Here is an 18,346-nt window from a genome sequence, read left to right as displayed (position 1 = left end):
ATGCAGCGTTTGGGAGGGCCAGTGCACCGGTTGCTGCGGCTGGAACGCACCGACTTTGCGGAAGCTTCGATTCTCCCGGTCCCGGTTGGGGCCGGGTCTTGGGGCCTCTAGGACCCGCGGCAGCAGCCGCATCCACTCATTTGTAACTTGCACAGGCCTCTGGAAGTGCGGTTGGCGCCTCCCGGCTGTTGCTGGTGGGCGTGGGGGCAGCGGCCAGCGGGGAGTGCTGCGGGTTAGGCGAGGGCTGGAAGAATGCGAAGCTCGTGGGTGCTTCAGTTTCCCGAGTACCGGGCGGCCAGGGCCACGGTTTACGCACAGTCATTCCCCGCCCCCTCTACCCGAGTTTATGGGACCAATGAGACAGCTCTTTAACTCTCCTTTGGGTGTTTACCTAAAATTTATTGCCGCTGTAAACAGTATTAATCACCGTAGTACTAACCTTCCCTTGGAGCGTTTCCGAGAGTGAATGGCAGTTCTTGGCACTGGCAGGTTCCTGTACTGTTTCAAGCAGAGCGGCAAATTCTTGGCCCCTTCCCTTCCTTTTCCACTATCTTCAGCATTCCTGGAGTTTGGTTTCTAGTTTAAATGCATGGATAGTTTCAGCGCAAGGACCTATACGGCATTTCCATCACAATTGCACGTTGTGGAAGAAACTTGTATTCTTACATTGTATAATTGCCCAATTGTTTTAAAATTGAAACATTAACTTTACCTTTAAGGCCAGCCCCCTACCCTTTCACCCCCAAGTTTATTGCCACACCCGGATGGCTTGTGTTCCATATGACAGCCAGACAGACACATTCTGAAGAAACAGTTGCTGAATGCAGAGTTAAGTGTATTGGTTTCATCGAGGGATCTGGCTAAACTTTGCAAAGCATAATTCCGAGGGAACAGAGATCTGGAACAGTGGTAACAATAAATGACAATTTATTGTATAGGGCTTAAAGCTTCTAAGGCAATAATATCCCATTCATCTATTCTCAGTTTCTCACCCAGCTTTGTGTGGAAGATGGTCTCTCTTACGCTCTATAGATGTGCCCTGGGTAGGTCCACCCCAAGGCACACTGTGGGTGATGAAACTTTGTTTCTGGCTCCTGACAACCAATTATGAAGTAGCTACAGCATGTAGAGGTTTAGCAGGAGGTATCTTTTTCTGTGTGCTACTTAACCTGGGGTCCCCTACCCATTCCTGGCAACAGGTGACAGTCAGTGGCTCTCACTGCTCAAATGGCCTTCTTTGATTCTCTCTCCTTCCCATTCTTTTCTTGTCCTCTGACCCTCTTTCTGCTGTATCTTTGTAGCGTATGAGGACTTTTGATGATCAGGAAGAGAAAATTTGAGAAATTATCCTAGAGTGGTAAAATTTAAAAAAATGATAAATATTCATGTGTAAATGAAGTCTAGTGTAAACAGTTTACTTTTCTTTTTTATGGAGTGGGGAAGGTCTTTGGCAACTGTTGAAGTCAAGACCCTTAGCTAAGACTAGTTATGAAGGAGAGTGTCAGATTTTCTCTTAAAGGGAGTAGTTAGTTGCTTTCCAGTAAAGAGAATTTTTGTTGGACCAACCTCATTTTCCATAATAAAATTTTATATGCATTCGTCTGAACAAAGCTTTAAGTTCTTGAATAAATTAAAATGCACTTAAGAATTCAGCAAATCTTTTACAGGTAGGTACCCCCCAAAAGAAACTTAGTCATATAATAATCCTGAAAGTCTTAACAGTAGTAGAGCAATATAAAAAAATGAGAAAGAGGGGCGCCTGGTTGGCTCAGTGGGTTAAGCCTCTGCCTTGGGCTCAGGTTATGATCTCAGGGTCCTGGGATCGAGCCCCACATTGGGCTTCTGCTCAGCAGGGAGCCTGCTTCCCTCCTGCTTCTGCTTACTTGTGATCTCTGTCAAACAAATAAATAAAATTTTTTTAAAAAATTTATTTATTTATTTGACAGAGAGAAATTACAAGTACACTGAGAGGCAGGCAGAGAGAGAGAGAGAAGGAAGCAGGCTCCCTGCTGAGCAGAGAGCCCAACGCGGGGCTCTTGATCCCAGGACCCCGAGATCATGACCTGAGCCGAAGGCAGCGGCTTAACCCACTGAGCCACCCAGGCGCCCCTCAAATAAATAAAATCTTTATAAAAAATGAGAAAGAGATTTTATACTCAAACTTTGGCAGATTAATGATCTAATCCACATGGTCCTCTCTCTAAGGAAAATTGTTCCTAAATCTTTAATAGTCTACGTCTACCAGTTTTCTTCTGCCTCAAACTGTTAAATACTTCAATATTTTTTCCCAAGGTAATTTTGACTTCTTTATTATTAGAACACACCCTTTTTCCAACTGGTCAGGAAAAAATATATAATAATTATTTTTTACATATACTTATTATAAAATAATATGGTATTTCTTTGAATGTTACAGATAATTAAACATAAAACACTAAGTATTACATAAGTATGCCAAATGAAGCATATTATTAAATAATAAAACCACATGGTGTGTCCTTGAATTAAATAATTGAATTGCCTAATCCTAGCTAGCAGTAAACTCTTGTTCTGATATATGTTGTAATATATGAATTAATATCCACTATTTGCAGGTTAATATTTGGATGTGTTGACAGTTACATTCCCAACTAAATGATTAATTTATTTAATTGGCATTTGGGGTCCACTTAAGGGGCTGTTAGGATACAGCCAAGTTGCTGAACTTAAGACTGAATTGTGATTGTGTTTGGGCTGTAGGGGCAGTATAGTCTAGGAACTATTAGGGCAATGCAGAGCTTTCATTATTGACATTCTTAAAGAAAAGGTGGTTGTGCCCAGTATAATCCTCAATTCTTTAAATTCTGCAGATGATTCTAATTACTAAAGATTAAAATTATTTTATTGCTGGGGCACCTGGGTGACTCAGTCCATTAAGCATAGACTCTCGGTTTCTGCTCAGGTCATGATCTCAGGGTTGTGAGATTGAGCCCTCCTGGGGCCCCAAGTCGGCTCCCGAGCTCAGTGCTGAGTCTGTTTGAGATTCTTTCCTTGTCCCTACCATTCCCCTTCTCCTCCTCTTTCTGCTCTGGTGCTCTCTCTCTCTCTCTCTCTCAAATAAATAAATAAAATAAAATCTTTTAAAATTATTTTATTGAGTGACAGCTATCCTCAGCAGAATTCATATGATGTACCTTCTAGATTAAAATCTATGTCAATGGGTATAATGTGTAACTATCCAGATTTTTTTTTTTTTTTTTTTTTTTAATTTATCAGAGAGAGAGAGGGGGAGAGAGCGAACACAGGCAGACAGAATGGCAGGCAGAGGCAGAGGGAGAAGCAGGCTCCCCGCTGAGCAAGGAGCCCGATGTGGGACTCAATCCCAGGATGCTGGGATCATGACCTGAGCCGAAGGCAGCTGCTTAACCAACTGAGCCACCCAGGCGTCCCACTATCCAGATTTTTATTGAATCCACACCATTTTTGAGATCAGTCCTATATATCCAACTATATTCTTTGTTATCTTCCCTTATATAACTCAGAGGCACCTAATACTCAGCAAGTCCAAACCACATTCATGGTTCCTTCCACCAGTGGCTTATCTGCCAGTGTTCCCCAGCTCAGTGAATGACTCACCCTCCACACAGTTGCCCAAACCAAAACTGGGCAGTCCTTTTGCACTCATATCCAGTCAGTCCCCAATTGCTACTGACCTTCTGTATTTGATATTTAAATATCCCACATATCTACCCATTTCTTTCCATGTACCCTTGTTTAGACCACAGTCATTTCCTGCCTATAATATTATACTAGAAAGGACACCCATATGCTTCTCCCCACTTACCATTTTCCAGCATTTCCTTTCTTTCTCTTTCTCCCTCTCTCCCTGTATGTGTACATATAGGGAGAGAGATACCTATACATAGATAGACAGGCATATGTTGTCCTGTTTGAACTGAAGTTGAAGTCATTATCACACTTCATAGGTAAATATTTTGTCAGGTGTCTCCTATAATCAAAGATACTTGGAAAGATATACTTGCATAATGACAAAACCATGAACCTATACTAAGGAACTTTAATATTCATAGAAAAATATTGGCTGATATATAGCTTCAGTTCACATTTTTCATATTATCCCCCAAACATTTATTTTTTTAAAGTCTAAATTCAGTCAAGGATTATACTGATTGTCATGTTTTTTTTTTCTTTAGTCTCCTTTAACCCACAAAGTTCCCTCTCCCTCAGGTGTTTTTTCCATGATGTTGATAATTATAAGCAGTCCAGATTGTTTATTTTAAAGACCATCCGGTCTAGATTTGTCTGTTCATGGTCAGCTTCATGAGGATACTACATAGATGATGTGGCATATTGCCCGTTGTACCACATGATGCCCCATTATTGGTCATATGAAGTTTTATCACTTGGTTAAAGTTAGGAATAATTTTCCCCAAAATTCTGTTACGCAAAAGTTTCAGATATACAGAGGAATTGAAATAAAATTTTTTTCAACACCCATGTGCCCATGGCCTAGTTTCTCGAATGAACAATTGCTATATTCTGCTCTTGTCTTCATGGCTTCCTACTCATCATTCTGGTCCACCTACAAACCAGAGTGATCTTTTCAGAAGGCAGGTCTGATCATGTTACTTCCCTGCTTAAAACCATCTTTTAGATCCCCCTTCCTCTTCAGAGAAAGATCAAGAGCTTTGACCCGGTCTCCATTGCTCTGTCGCCAGTCCTGTCTACCTACTTCACTTAGTTTGCCAGATTTCTCTCTTGGGTGTTTTCTCTCCAAAGACACAGGCTCAGCCTCTTGAATCCTCCATGATTCTTCCTGACATGGAAGGCTCTTATTTTTCTCCTCCCACTTCTTTTTTTTTTTTTTTTTTGCTAATTAAATTTTTCTCATCACTGAAGGCTTGGCTCAAGTGTCTACTTCTTCAAGAAAACCTTCTCTAATTGCCTTGGGAAGGTGCAAGTCCTCTGCTATATGCTCATATGACTCTATGCTTCTCGTGTACATTTGTGACATATCAGTATTATAATGAAATAATTCATTACATAATTAACAGCTTAGTGTCTAGAAACTTCATCATAGCAGAGTCTGGGTCTCCTTTTTAGTCCTATTATCCCCATTGCCCAGATCAGTGCCTTACAAATAGAAAATGCTGAATAAATAGTTGCTGAATGAATGGTTAGTATGGATAACTATATGATTATTTATATTAAACAAAAATGTATGCATACATTTTTTTTCAAGTCAGTACATTCCCTTTTCTTTTTAGGGATTGATGTCGACCTGGATCATTATAGAAAACTGGAAGTCTTAAGAAGAGGATTTACTACCGTCTTTGGATTACACTGAAACTCAGCAAAGATGGCCAAGTATGGAGAACACGAGGCCAGGCCTGATGACGGGCAGAATGAGTTCAGTGACATCATTAAGTCCAGATCCGGTAGGTAACGAAAGGTTAAGAAAATGATGGGTTATTATGTATAAACCACTTAAAAGACATGTTTTTTGGCTTGTTCTTGTGAGAGAAACTTCTTTGGAGAAACACGGTTCTGACAAATGACTATTACATTGTAGAAGGTAATGAGCTGTCTCTGAGTATTGTCATAATTGCCAATCCGTTTTGGTCTTATTATATGTTGATGGGCACTGCTTGGTGAAACCCCTACCTGTGGTTGAATGCTTTTCCTTGAGGAGACCACCCCTTTCCACACAGACACAAAGCTGAGCAGTTTTCTTCTTATTGATCTGTTTTATGAAGTTGAAGGGATTATGTGCTTAAAATATGAAGTAGCGGTTTCCGGCAAGGTGGGTCTTCTAGAGTTTTGCTTCATTTACTCTATATCCTCACCCTTGTCTGTTTTTGGTGGTCAGGGTTGGGTCAACAGGCACCCCACCCTTGCTTTCCTTTTGGGACCTTTTTAGGAGTATTCTGAAGGTGCAGTTTTCGCGTGGGTCCCCTAGGGCAGCTTGATGCTTTTCATATGAACATTTCAGTTGGGGATCTAAGGATACCACTCCCTCCCTCAATCTTTTATATAACTGAGTGCTTTTTGACTCTGGCTGTACAAATGAATCAACTGGGGAGTTTTAAAAAAATGCAGATGCACTGGCTCCAGTCCAGACCTGTTGAATAATTTCTGTATTTTTTAAAAGCTTCAAAGAACGATTCTGAGACAGGCTTTAAGGGGAGATATTTTCGGGCAGGCAGGGCCTTTCTGAACTTTGGAAATTACACAGAACTCCACCCTGGGTGTGAACACTATACTTAAGTAACTTTGAGAGTTACTTTGAGGTATAAAATTATATCCAGTGTCACTTTAAAAACAGAAAAGGAAGCTAAACCCTGTTTTTGCTGTGTGAACTATCTTTATCTTATGTTAGGATCCTGTTTCTTAATTATTTGAAATTGCAAAAATATGTACTGAAAATAAGCTTAAGTTAACAGAGATACATATGTAAGACACACCTTTCCCTTTGTGATACTGGTATCAGTTGATGGGTAAAGATTTTGGTTATTATAGTCTTGGCTCTAAATATGTAGCTACTATTGTACAACTTTAAGGATTTTTTGGGGGTACTGCTTAATATCCAGTGGTAAAATTCACTCTCAGGATGTTTTATTCCTCTAAATATCTTTTTGTTTAAGTGTTCTAATAGTATATGAGACTGACGCGCTACCTACTGCACTAATGAGGCACCTACTAAGTGTTTCAGTAGTATAAAGGGCAAGGTAGATATAAGGGATTATTAATATCTTCTTAAGAGCACAGAATATATCTGGAAATACGTAAATGTAACCAAGAGGAAAATAAAAGACACCACTCAACACATCCATGCTTGTCATGTTCTATAAATTGTGAGGTGGTATATTCTTAGATAGTTTTCTGAGTCAGTGTCCATTACAGTAAGACCTTTGATATTTATAACTATGTATTTTAGCCATAGCCTTAAAAAAGTCATTATATATAAATTTAAAAATATTGGGTATATATGATGAGTACGTAAAACTTCGAAACTCTTCTTTAAATATTATCATTTAAAGAGACTGACAATTCTTGTACATTATTGGGGGACATTTGGGTAGAAATTACCACGTTTTTACCATATGCACACCACTTGGCTCAATAACTCTATTTTTAGAGTTTTTCCCCTAGGGAATACACAGAAATGTATAAGCAAGAAGTCAATCGCAGCATTTTTATCATAGAAAAAGTTGGAAACACCATAAAAACCCAGTATTGAGGATTAGTTAAGTCATGATTTCCCAATGTATTTGTGAAATAGCACAAGTTCTGATGCATAATTCATAAAAGGATGTGGGGAGAGGGAGAAGCAGGCCTCCCACCCTAACACTGAGCATGGAGCCCTATGAGGGGCTCAACCCCAGGGATCTGGGATCATGACCTGAGCCAAAGGCAGATGCTTGATGACTGAGCCACCCAGGCGCCCCTTAGAGTGTTTTAATACCAAAGCTATGACTGTTACTTAGGAGGCTTCTACTTCAAACATATTGAAAAGCTAGCTGTTGCATAGCTGAGATATGAATCACATTCTTTTCACTGGATTATGTTGCAAAAGCCAGTAGATAAGTTTGGATTTGAATGGACCTATTAGTCCCAATCTCTCTTTCCGGAAGGCACTGTTTTGATTCTTTTACGGTGAATACTAGTAGACAATGGTCACGTCTTATAGTACTCTAAAATATACATAGTGACTAGGGAGTGTTCATATCCTGTCAAAGGCATCATCTACCTATAAAGATCCTCCTTGGATGTGTTCTATGCTGAATTTGTTGCCTTTTCAGTTTTTTAAAGGAGTATTTTCCTATAATAAAACTTGAATTCTAATCTGTTCCTTGATGTTTCTTCCTTTTGGAGGACTGGATGGCGGGGAGAGGTAGAGATTGGGTGGGGAAAAAACTAAAGTTGAGAGTATATCGACAAACTTAATCTTTTTGGTTTATGAGGATTCTTTTCTTTCCTCCCCAAACTTGAGTTTGGACAGTCTAAAAGCTGGCCTAGGAGAAATATTTGTGCATTTAAGTTATTAGGATTGTTTATATTACCCTTATCCAATATTAATTTGTTTTATGCTTTGTGTGAGGTTTAAATATTTTTTCACATCCTTTGCACCATCTAAATGGATGTGTGACAGTGGGAAAGTAATGAAGTAATGTGATGAATGTAAAAACTGCACACTTCTTTACGGTTGTAGTACCCTTGTCTTGGATTTGAGTGAATTTTAGAAAAGAACTCGAAAGGATATGACCTTTAATGGTTAAAGGTTGGATAAAAGTAGACCTTTCTGTTCCTAAGTGAAAGACACATAAGTCAAGTTTGTTGTCAATGACTGCATTGTTTGATAGCCTCAATTAGTGAGCTTCAGAAAGCTTAACGAGTTAGTAATGGTTTTGAGAGTGTAGGCCAAGAATTAGAGGTGTTTTTGTTTGTTTGTTTGTTTATTTTTGTTTCTGTTTTGTGTGTGTGTGTGTGTGTGAAATATATTGGCAGTGGGGTGTGTGATGTGTAAGCTTCTGCTTGAAACATTTTAAGCATGAAATAATAAAACAGTTTGAGATGTATATAAAGTCAAAGAATGTCCCTGTTGCTATTTCATTCTTACAATAGCTAACACACTTTAAAGCCAGTAATGGAGACTACATCATCCTTTTCTGTTCTCAGTGCTGTTGTAATTTTTTTTTGGCACAGAGACCCCTTAATGAGGGTCAACCTCAGGGCTAAAGGCAGGGTGTCAACTAGTTATAAACTAGTTATAGGTAGGGATTTTGGCTATTTGGGGATTTGAATCAATAGATTGTATGTATATGTGTGTGTGTGTATATATATATAGAGAGAGAGAGAGAGAGAGAGACGGGAAAGGGCCATTTGTTGAATGAATGCGGTGACCCACATACTATTGTGTGATTCAGTATCCTCTTTAAAAGGCCTTGGGCAGGAAGCTGGAGTGTAACAATTATATCATTTCTTCCTTCACCTTTTCTGTTCTTGCCTAATCCTGGTGTCTAATGGTTGAACGGACGTTAGAGGCCATACAGCCGGCCATGCCTGCGACATGTCTGTACCCAGTCCCTGCTTGCACACGTCCAGTGATGGGATCACACTGATTATGGTGATGATGATGATGATGATGATGATGATAATTCTGGCAGTTTACATTTGTTGAGCATAGACCACATGCAGATGCAGTGCTATGGGTTTAATCCTAACAACCATGATTTTACAGATGACAAACATGAGTCACATAGAAGTAGTTTTCACACTGGCCTTCCTTCTATTTCTTCAAAGGCCCAGGGCCTTTGCATATCCCTCTTTTCCTTGTCTTTATCTGTTAGGCTTCTTCTTGTCATTTAAATTTAGGTTTGAGTGTCATCACTGAGAGGTCTTCCCTGCTGACTTGAGAAAATAGATCTCCAAGGCATTCCTGACTGTATCATTGTATTTAAGTTCCCTATATGTTCTTATTGCTATCTGGCATTTTTCTTCGCGCGTGTGTGTGTCTTTGTGTGTGTGTGTGTGTGTGTGTGTGTGCATGCACGCGCGCCAATGTCCTTCCAAGTAGAATTTAATTCCACAAGAGCAAGAACCAGTACGTCCCTGACATCAGGCCCAGGACCTAGCTCCTAGTAGATGAGCAATGAATGCTTAGTCAGTGAGAAGGGCCACAGAGCTAGAAAGTGTGGGAGCTGGGATTAGAACTCAGGTGGTATGGAGTTGTGCATTTAACCTTTACATGTTGCTGAGTCTCCTAATTTTTTTTTTTTTTAAAGATTTTATTTATTTGTCAGAGAGAGGGAGAGAGAGCGAGCACAGGCAGACAGAATGGGAGGCAGAGGGAGAAGCAGGCTCCCTGCCAAGCAAGGAGCCCGATGTGGGACTCGATCCCAGGACGCTGGGATCATGACCTGAGCCGAAGGCAGCTGCTTAACCCACTGAGCCACCCAGGTGTCCCATGAGTCTCCTAATTTATTAGGTAGCTTATTCCATTGCTGCTAGATGATTCTTCATTTGTGGTGATCTATTGCTTATAAATTTTGCATGGTATTAATTTGGCTTATACATATCCCTCTACCTCTTTCCTATCCCCAGTCCACTGGGGTTGGGGCTCTGGACCATAATGTAGAGTTTCTCTAGGCCTCCTGACATCATAGCCCTGCCAAGGGAGGGCCAACTGTAGGAGACAACAGCCTGCTTCTCCCAGGCTTGTCCTGGCCTTCCTTGGCTCCGGTCTCTGTCACTTTCTCTAAGAGTTAGCAAAGGGGAGATAATCAGACCACAGGCAGTCTTCTGGGTGGAAGGCAGAGAAATTGATAATTTGTTTCTGATGTAAATTCCCTTTTCTTTTTTCCTCTGACTGCTGCTCAAGGCTTTTCACTGGCTGGTGAAAAAAATGAAGTGGATTTCAGATGCACTGCAATTTGGCACAGTTTAAGCCCTGGTCTGATGCCCAGATGGTTATCTCTGGGATCGAAAGGGTTGGTGGCGGTGGGGAACTGGGGGAGGGAAGAAAAGAGAGGCCAGTGAAATAAAAATAAAATGAATTATTTAATATGGAATATTATACCTGGTTATATTTATAGCAGGTCTCCTGAAAATACACTGTTTGCAATAAAGGGAACTTGCTTAACAAGATTCAGTTTAATAAGAATTATGAGGAAGATCACCTTATTTGTTTATCTTTTAGTGGCCTTCCTTTAGGAGGACGCTGGTTATGTTGCATTGAGGGATTCCTTGATCATTTTTCTCTATTTAAACTCATTAAAGAAATATCTGTGAGGGGATTTTTCTGAACAGCTTAAAGGACTTTGAAAAATTGTTCTCTCCCCCGCCCCTCCGTAGCTTTACTTGGCTGGAATACCTGTGCTTTGGCGGGAGCTCTTTGAGCAGGTTTGTTTTTTTCCATGAGCCCTGGGGATTTGTGGGGAGGGATGGTAACCCTCTTGGAAATTCAACTCTGACAGCGGAGAGCAGCTATTCTTGTAATGCGTGTAAAAATATTCTCCATGTTGTCGCCTCATTATGCTGAAGTAGTGCAATCGTAGAAAAGTTTTCTGTTTTAATGCAATTCTCATGACCTTTTACTGTGCCTGTGGAAGCTTGTAGGTGATCCATTCCCAATCAGGAAACATGAATTGCTGAGAATGTTCTAAGCAATGAAAGTACATTAATTCTATGGTCAGAATGGAAAACTCAATTTTATTGAACCTTACTTGAGGCCAGAAGTTTGAACTAGATGCTGATATGATGATTTTCTGGGAACAAGGGAACATGTGAGTTCATTGCTGCAGTTGTAAATATTAGTTAAAATTTAATTGTGAAAGGATACTCAGGTGGTTTCAGATGTATTGGCCAAATTGTTTGTCCCTTAAGCTGTGTGTGTAGGCAGACATATTGACTCTATTACTATTTTAATTTTTTTTGTATGCCTCAGTTGTTTAATAATAAATATACTCAAGTCAGTATTTGAAATATGAGTCATTATGAGTTTTTAAAATCTATTTACTCTTGAAATGATGGCTTGTGGACTGAGAAATCTAAGCCAGATCTAGCTCTTTCACTTTTGCTTCCTCTGTCCTTGGATTTGCACGTGTCAACTCTAGGAGGCCTTTGCATTGGGCCTTTGAACAACCACCTGTCTAAAGTTTATTTAAATCCTGTGGGTCTTCTCTATCAGAAGCTTGTCCTCCTGGCCTGGTTAATAGGAAGAATTTTTATTTATTTATTTATTTTTGTGAGTGCTCCTGTGGCAGCTAAGATTAAGGCTTGAGATATGGTATGGTCTCACATTGGTTTTGAGAACTCAGTTTCTTTAAAAAAAAAAAAAATTGGTTCTATCACAGCTGTTGAGCTCAAAGTGTAAAGCAGTAGAATAATATTTCATAGGAGAATATTTTCAAATGAATTTTTCTTTTAATGGGGGGCCTGCCTGGTTAGTTATTATGATTTCTGTTGAGTTCAGTAATGCTAGCATTTAATTATGTAACAAATTTTTTTTTTTCAAGGAACAGAAAAAGCACCTAGTGACATTTCTTACATAGCGGAGAAGCCCAATGAATAATGGACTTTGCATCTCTGAAGTGGTACAACTTTGAAATAAATACATCTGCTGTAGTGTAAAAAGTATTATCTGTGGAGATATTCTTATTTAATTCCATACTTTTAATGTTTGAGAATTTCTTTCATTCTGCTTCCTAGTTAAGATTTTGGTATATGATATACATAATATATACTGGGGATGGGGTTAGCATTTTGAGGTTGATACTCATGGATTGGTTATTTTGTTATTCGTAAGCTATGTGTGAGTCATGTTATTTAACACTAATTCAGTAATTACCTAGATGTATATGTATGCTTTTGTTTTGCAAGTTGGGTTTTGGGCTCACTGCATGCAGGACTGGTAACTCAGGCTGCACATCAGAACCACTCTTCTGGATTTGGATTCAGTCGTGCCAGGAGGGGTCTGGGCTTCTGGAGTTTTACCAAGCCCCCCACAGCTTTATGGAGAAAGAAGGCCAGTTTAAGACTGTTAGAACTGAAATGAAAATGGTCTGTGCATTTCAGAGGAGAGCTTTTAATAATAGCCAAATGTTGAAGTTTATTTCTATCTACAAACACTTCCCTTTAAACATTTTAAAAAGACAGTGGATTCTTGGTATTGGACATTTTTTCTTTTGCTTTATATTTTGAAGAGTTTCGCTTATGTTGAGCAAAGGTAAAACCATGGCAGTCAGGGGAGTGAGAAATTTGGTGCATTTCTTATCATGTCCCCTTAAAGCAGAGTATCATAGTAAAATATTCAGCAGCAAAGTATTTCTTTGTTGAGCTCCTTGGTCTTCAACTCAGTGTACTTAACCTCTTCCTGCTGTAAGTCTAATGTCATATCCTGAAGTCTTACATGGAGTCCTTGATCAAATCATTGTAAAAACTTACTGTGTGTATTTTCTAAGAAATTATTTCTAAGATATGTTTTTTGACTCATGGTGGGAAAAAATTCTCATATCCAATCCTATATGTTAGCTTTCCTTTTTTTTTCTTTTTAGTTAAGTTATAATTTATTCATACTGTGGAATAATTTGAGGTAAAAAAAATCAAGTTTTATTTTTTCTGTATCAATATGGGGTGATTTATAAGATGTGATACAAAGTATGAAACATAATCAACGTTTTGCTACTTTTCTTATATTCTTTAAGATTAGAGACAATATTACATATGTATTTCCCTCCCTCTTTTTGTATTTTAAGTAGGTGACATCTAATACTTATATTTAATATAACTAGACTTTCTTTTGACACAAAATAATTTTCCCGTCATTCTTTTAAAATGCACTCATTTTCAAAGAATAATTTTTTATTATGTCAAAGATGAATTAGGAGTTAAGTGACTTTTTGAGCACTATAGCGAGTTCCTTGAGGATCTGTAAATATGCGCCGGAGGTCTTGAGATGCCCTTGTCTACATATAACTAAACCAAGCCAAACACCAAACTCCCACTCTTAAAGTCCTTGAGTTATTTGCAGGAGTGTCTTTGAGCTCTGTAGCGTCTTTGAAGATATAGGAAGGGATTTTCATTTCTTTATTGATTATACAAGCTTTGGGGTGGATCAAAATGTGTACCTGCTCTTTTTTTTTTTTAATATTTTATTTATTTATTTGACAGAGCGAGAGCAAGCAAGTGCACAAGCAGGCAGAGGGAGAGGGAGAAACAAGGTCCCCGCAGAGCAAGGGGCTCCATCCTAGGACCCTGCAATCATGACCTGAGCCAAGGGCTTAACCGACTGAGCCACCCAGGCGCCCCTGTAATTGCTCCTACACATGTCACTGTGTAGAATTTGAGGCGGGTGCAGAGATTTACTTGTCCTGCTGCTCCCCAAGGCATACCTCATATGTAAGTTCCCTTGCTGATCAAACCTGCCACCTACCAACCTTGAGTGGTCTGCTTCTGCTCTTTCTCTGGGCTCTCCTTGTCTTTTGTATATGGAAGCCAGTTTCAAATTTCATTCAGGGAACTCTTGAGGTTGTAAACAAACATATGCCCTTAAGTTTTTTTAACTATTGCAAGTATTGACTCAGAGCTGGGAGAATGAATCAGAGTCTTATTTTGTGTTGAAGGCTCCTGGCCTTATTTAAATGCCTTATTCAAAAGCCACCCTCTGGGGGGGCTCTTAAATAAGTGAGTTCTAGTTTACTCTGTGACCCTATGTAGTTCCTTTATAGGTGTTTAGAAAATGTCATACTGCAAAATGTAAGGATATTTATTTATTTTTGTGCTTTTACATGTGGCATCCGTGGCCAGTTCTATAAGATACCAGATTCTTATTCATCTATGAGATCCCATTTGAATACCATGTGAACAGCAAAAGATCAGAGTGACTTGAATTGTTTTAACTTACATGTGCTTTTTCAAGAGACTTAACCTGTTATAGGTTAGAGGAGTGTTCATATTTGGGGAATGCACATATATGCTTGCTCTCTCAGACTGGCTTTATTGAACACTTGGCGTATGACAGATCTTATTCTGGGGACCTGGCATGAAGGCAGATTGCTCAGAGAAGGGAACTCATTTGCATGTATGTTTAAGTGAAACACTGAGAGATGTCTGCCACCACTTTCTCTTTCTAGCAGCTCTGCCTTCCCCCTGACACCACAGTACCCTGTGCAGGAGGCAAACGGCACCATGGGAGGACTGCCCATGGTCCTTCTCTTGCCTTTGAGATGGGAGGACTGCCCATGGTCCTTCTCTTGCCTTTGCGATATGGCTGGCTTTGTTTTCTCTGCTTGGTTGTTTTTCCCCTCCTAAGCCTCCAATTTTGAGACCTTCATTCTTCAAACAGCATAAGTGCCACAAAGCATTCTACTTTCGATCACCAAGCCAGAATCAATCTCTCCCTCTTGTTCAGACTTTGTTTCGATTTTTGGCTCTTCTTGCTTGTATATGGTCCATGCTTCCCCAATTTGATTTTTCAATGCCAGCCTTTAGCTTAGTCTCCACACACAGCAAGTGCTCAATAAATGCTTATGTGTATTTTAGTGTTGTTTAAAACAGCAAAAGAATGTGTACTTTAGTGTTGTTTAAAACAAAAAAAATCCAGACTTCCTTATATACATACCTTAATCAATCAGCAAATGTCTTGTTAAGTCATTATTGCTAGGTGATGGGCTCAGAGGTGAGCAAGACATATATGTCTGTTCTTAATATGCTCTCAGGCTAGTTAGGAGAGGAGTGAACAGACATCTTGCACAAAAAACAGTGTAATGCACACAAGGCCATAGGAACATGGAAGGAGTGAGGAGAAGCTCTTGTGTTGGTGGGAACGAGGTTATGACTGGTAATAGCGCCTTAACAGGAGGGAATTTGAGATATGCCTTGAAGGATGCTTAGTACACTTATGGACAGTAAGGAAAAGACCTACCAGATTGGTAGAAAAGAACAATACATTTGGAGTCTCTAGCTGGTAGGTGAGTGTGGCTGCGGCATTGTGGATGGTGGGAAATTGGGGCCATATTTTAAAAAGCTCTTTTGAAGCAGGTTAAAGGGTTTGATCATTTTGCTCTAGAGAGCCACTACAGGATTTTAAGTGGGTTAATGATGGGCTTCATACTATTTTTCAGAAAGATAATTTGGTTGGCAGTGTGAAAGGTAAATTTAGAAGGTGGCAGAGTTAGAGGGATGCAGGGAAGCAGGTAAGGGTTGTGAAAATAATTGAGGTTAGAAATTTTGGGGGCTTCAACCAAAGTGGTAGAGGTGGAGAATGGAGTAGGGAAAGGACCTGGACGATGGTTAGCAGTTAATACAAACCTGTAAAGGTGCAATGTAAACTTCACCTTCATGGGATTTGTTTTGTATTTTTCAATTGGCTGGAGAGTTTTTTTCAAATCATTTTTAATTCAGTTCTCAGCACTTTTAATTACTAGCTTTTTCTACAGAACGAGCTTGCTTTCTTTCTTTCTTTCTTTCTTTCTTTCTTTGACAGGCAGAAATCACAAGTAGGCAGAGAGGCAGGCAGAGAGAGAGGAGGAAGCAGGCTCCCTGCTGAGCAGAGAGCCCAATGAGGGTCTCGATCCCAGAACCCCGGGATCATGACCTGAGCCAAAGGCAGAGGCTTTAACCCACTGAGCCACCCAGGTGCCCCCAGAATGAATTTTCTTAACTTGCTTTATTTCTACATTTTATTTATTTATTTATTTGTCTTTTTTTTTTTTTTTAGAGAGGAAGAATGGGAGGTGGGGCAGAGGGAGAGGGAGAGAATCTTAAGCAGGCTCCACACCCAGTGCAGACCCTGATGTGGGGCTTAGTCTCACCACCCTGAGATCATGATCTGAGTTGAAATCAAGAGTCAGGTGCTTAACCCACCAAGCCACGCCAGTGCCCCTAATTCCTACATTCTAAAGTAACTTCACTCATCAGTTACACTGACTACCGCTTTTTTTTCTGAAGTCTTGTCTTTTGGCCAGTTTGTTTCAGTAACTTTGAATTAAATTGTTTCAGTAGTAGTACTTTTTCTATAAGTATATTCTGAAGGAAATGTGCTTCAGAAAAAAAAAAGTAGATTAAAATGAGAAGAAAGAGAAAGTTTATTCATGTTTATTTAGTATACTATAAAAGTTCTTTGAGATGGTAGCAAAAGTAAGGTAATACTAATCTCATCTTACAGTGCAGATAATAGTCTTGGACAGCTAAAAGAAAATCTGTATGCAAAATGAGCCTGGAAAACTATTTCAGAGGAACTTTGAAGAATAGAATGTTTCATGTGACTCTGAAGATAATGTCATCCTGTATTACTAATTTCAGCTGCAACAGATAGGCTAGAGTAAATGCAAATTAAAAATAAATTAAGAACAGATGTTGAGCAATACCTTTCATTTAGGGAATAATTAAATAGTGGAAAGGTCATTGGAGTTCAGTCAATAAAGCTGAGATACTCAGAACTCATAATTATTCAAGTAACAGATGCTTTTCTTAATATGATGCTTTGCTGTGGAGGTTTGGATAATAGGAGAAAGAAAAGGCTGTTATTGTTGTATTGTTTTTCTTTTGAGTACCATCTTCCAAATTCTTTTATTCAGTAGGCTAACTTTAAATTCTGGTATATACCCTGGTATCTCAGAATGGTGGTTCTCTTGACCTTTAAGACAAATTAAAAGGTCTCATTTGAAAAGTATGCATCTTTGGGTTGGGCATTGGTGGTGTGTAAAGTTTAGATTTGGACAGTTTAACTGTCCCTCTTGTTCGTGAATCCAGCTTTCTTTGAGATTCAACTGTATCTTATATTTTGGAGATCGTTAGGGAAGGACTTGTCTGACTCTCTGTATCTGTATTTATCTATCTGCTTTGTCTAGTCTATCTGTGAAAGACATTTTGTTTAATTTTAATTTTAATTTTTTTTATTTTAAAGATTTTAAGTAATCTTTATATCCAACTTGGGGCTCAAACTCACAACCCCAAGATCAGGAGTTGTATTGCTCTACCAACTGAGCCAGCCAAGTACCCCTGTAAAAGACATTTTGAGTGGTATTTTGTTACCTTGCTTGTACTATGTGTCAAGCCTTTGAACTGGCACAGTGCAATGAAGACATAGTTGTAATTGTCAATTGTTTTTCATCCAAAGAAGATGGATCTCATCAGATTTGCTGTTCAGGAGAATAGATGCCTTGGGTTGGGATGGTGGATGGGGCCAGGCTGGATGCCTGGAAGACTGCTGTGTGACTGAGACAGTTGAATGAATGGTAAGCAATATTTTTAGCCTGAACTAAGGGATGGTGGTGGGGTTAGAGGAGAGGGGTGAGATGGAAAGCTGTAGGCGGGAGACAGACTTAATGGGACGTAGTATAGGAGCAGTCTGCCTTCTGCTTCAACACTTGGCAGGTAAAGTTTTACTAGTAAGGTTTTGGTGTGAAGGAGGTGGGTAGAGGGATATATTTCAATATATATCTAATGTATAGGACATGGAGATACACACACACACACACACACACACATATAGATATATACGGATATATCTATATATAATATACATGATCTCCCAGGAGAGTGGCCTGGCTGGGATCACATCCTTGAGAATTGGCAGCTGGATTCTTGGCTATGTTCCTCACTAGTCCATGGAGCTCTTTTAAATATATTCTTAAAATTTCTCAAAATTTCATCAGGAACTGATTTATTTCTCTTTGTATTTTCTGAGATTTTTGACTGACCCTAGAATGAGCCTCTGGAAAAGGAATTTAAGAGATGGTAGATTATGGCAATGGAAGATGAGAAATTAGGTAGTTTTTGATTTTTATTATTATTTTTTTTTTTAAAGATTTTTATTTATTTGACAGCGAGAGATCACAAGTAG

At 39.3% G+C, this 18,346-nt stretch overlaps 1 protein-coding gene across 2 annotated transcripts in view; it reads left to right on the top strand.

Moving 5' to 3' along the window:
* The window catches only part of UTRN (utrophin), a 500,711-nt gene that overhangs the window by 1,142 nt on the left and 481,223 nt on the right, over positions 1–18,346 (top strand). For both annotated transcript variants that reach the window (XM_004752757.2, XM_004752758.3), the window contains exon 2: positions 5,268–5,438. In XM_004752757.2, the coding sequence (XP_004752814.2) occupies positions 5,360–5,438 (79 nt within the window). In that variant the 5' untranslated portion in view covers positions 5,268–5,359. The remainder of the gene's footprint in view (positions 1–5,267; positions 5,439–18,346) is intronic.

The sequence above is a fragment of the Mustela putorius genome, unplaced genomic scaffold (assembly GCF_011764305.1).
Source record: "Mustela putorius furo isolate JIRA1106 unplaced genomic scaffold, ASM1176430v1.1 tig00003863_pilon_pilon_pilon, whole genome shotgun sequence".
NCBI lineage: Eukaryota > Metazoa > Chordata > Mammalia > Carnivora > Mustelidae > Mustela > Mustela putorius.
The sequence above is the reverse complement of the archived record's forward strand: the minus strand, read 5'-3'. Positions and strand labels throughout refer to the sequence as shown.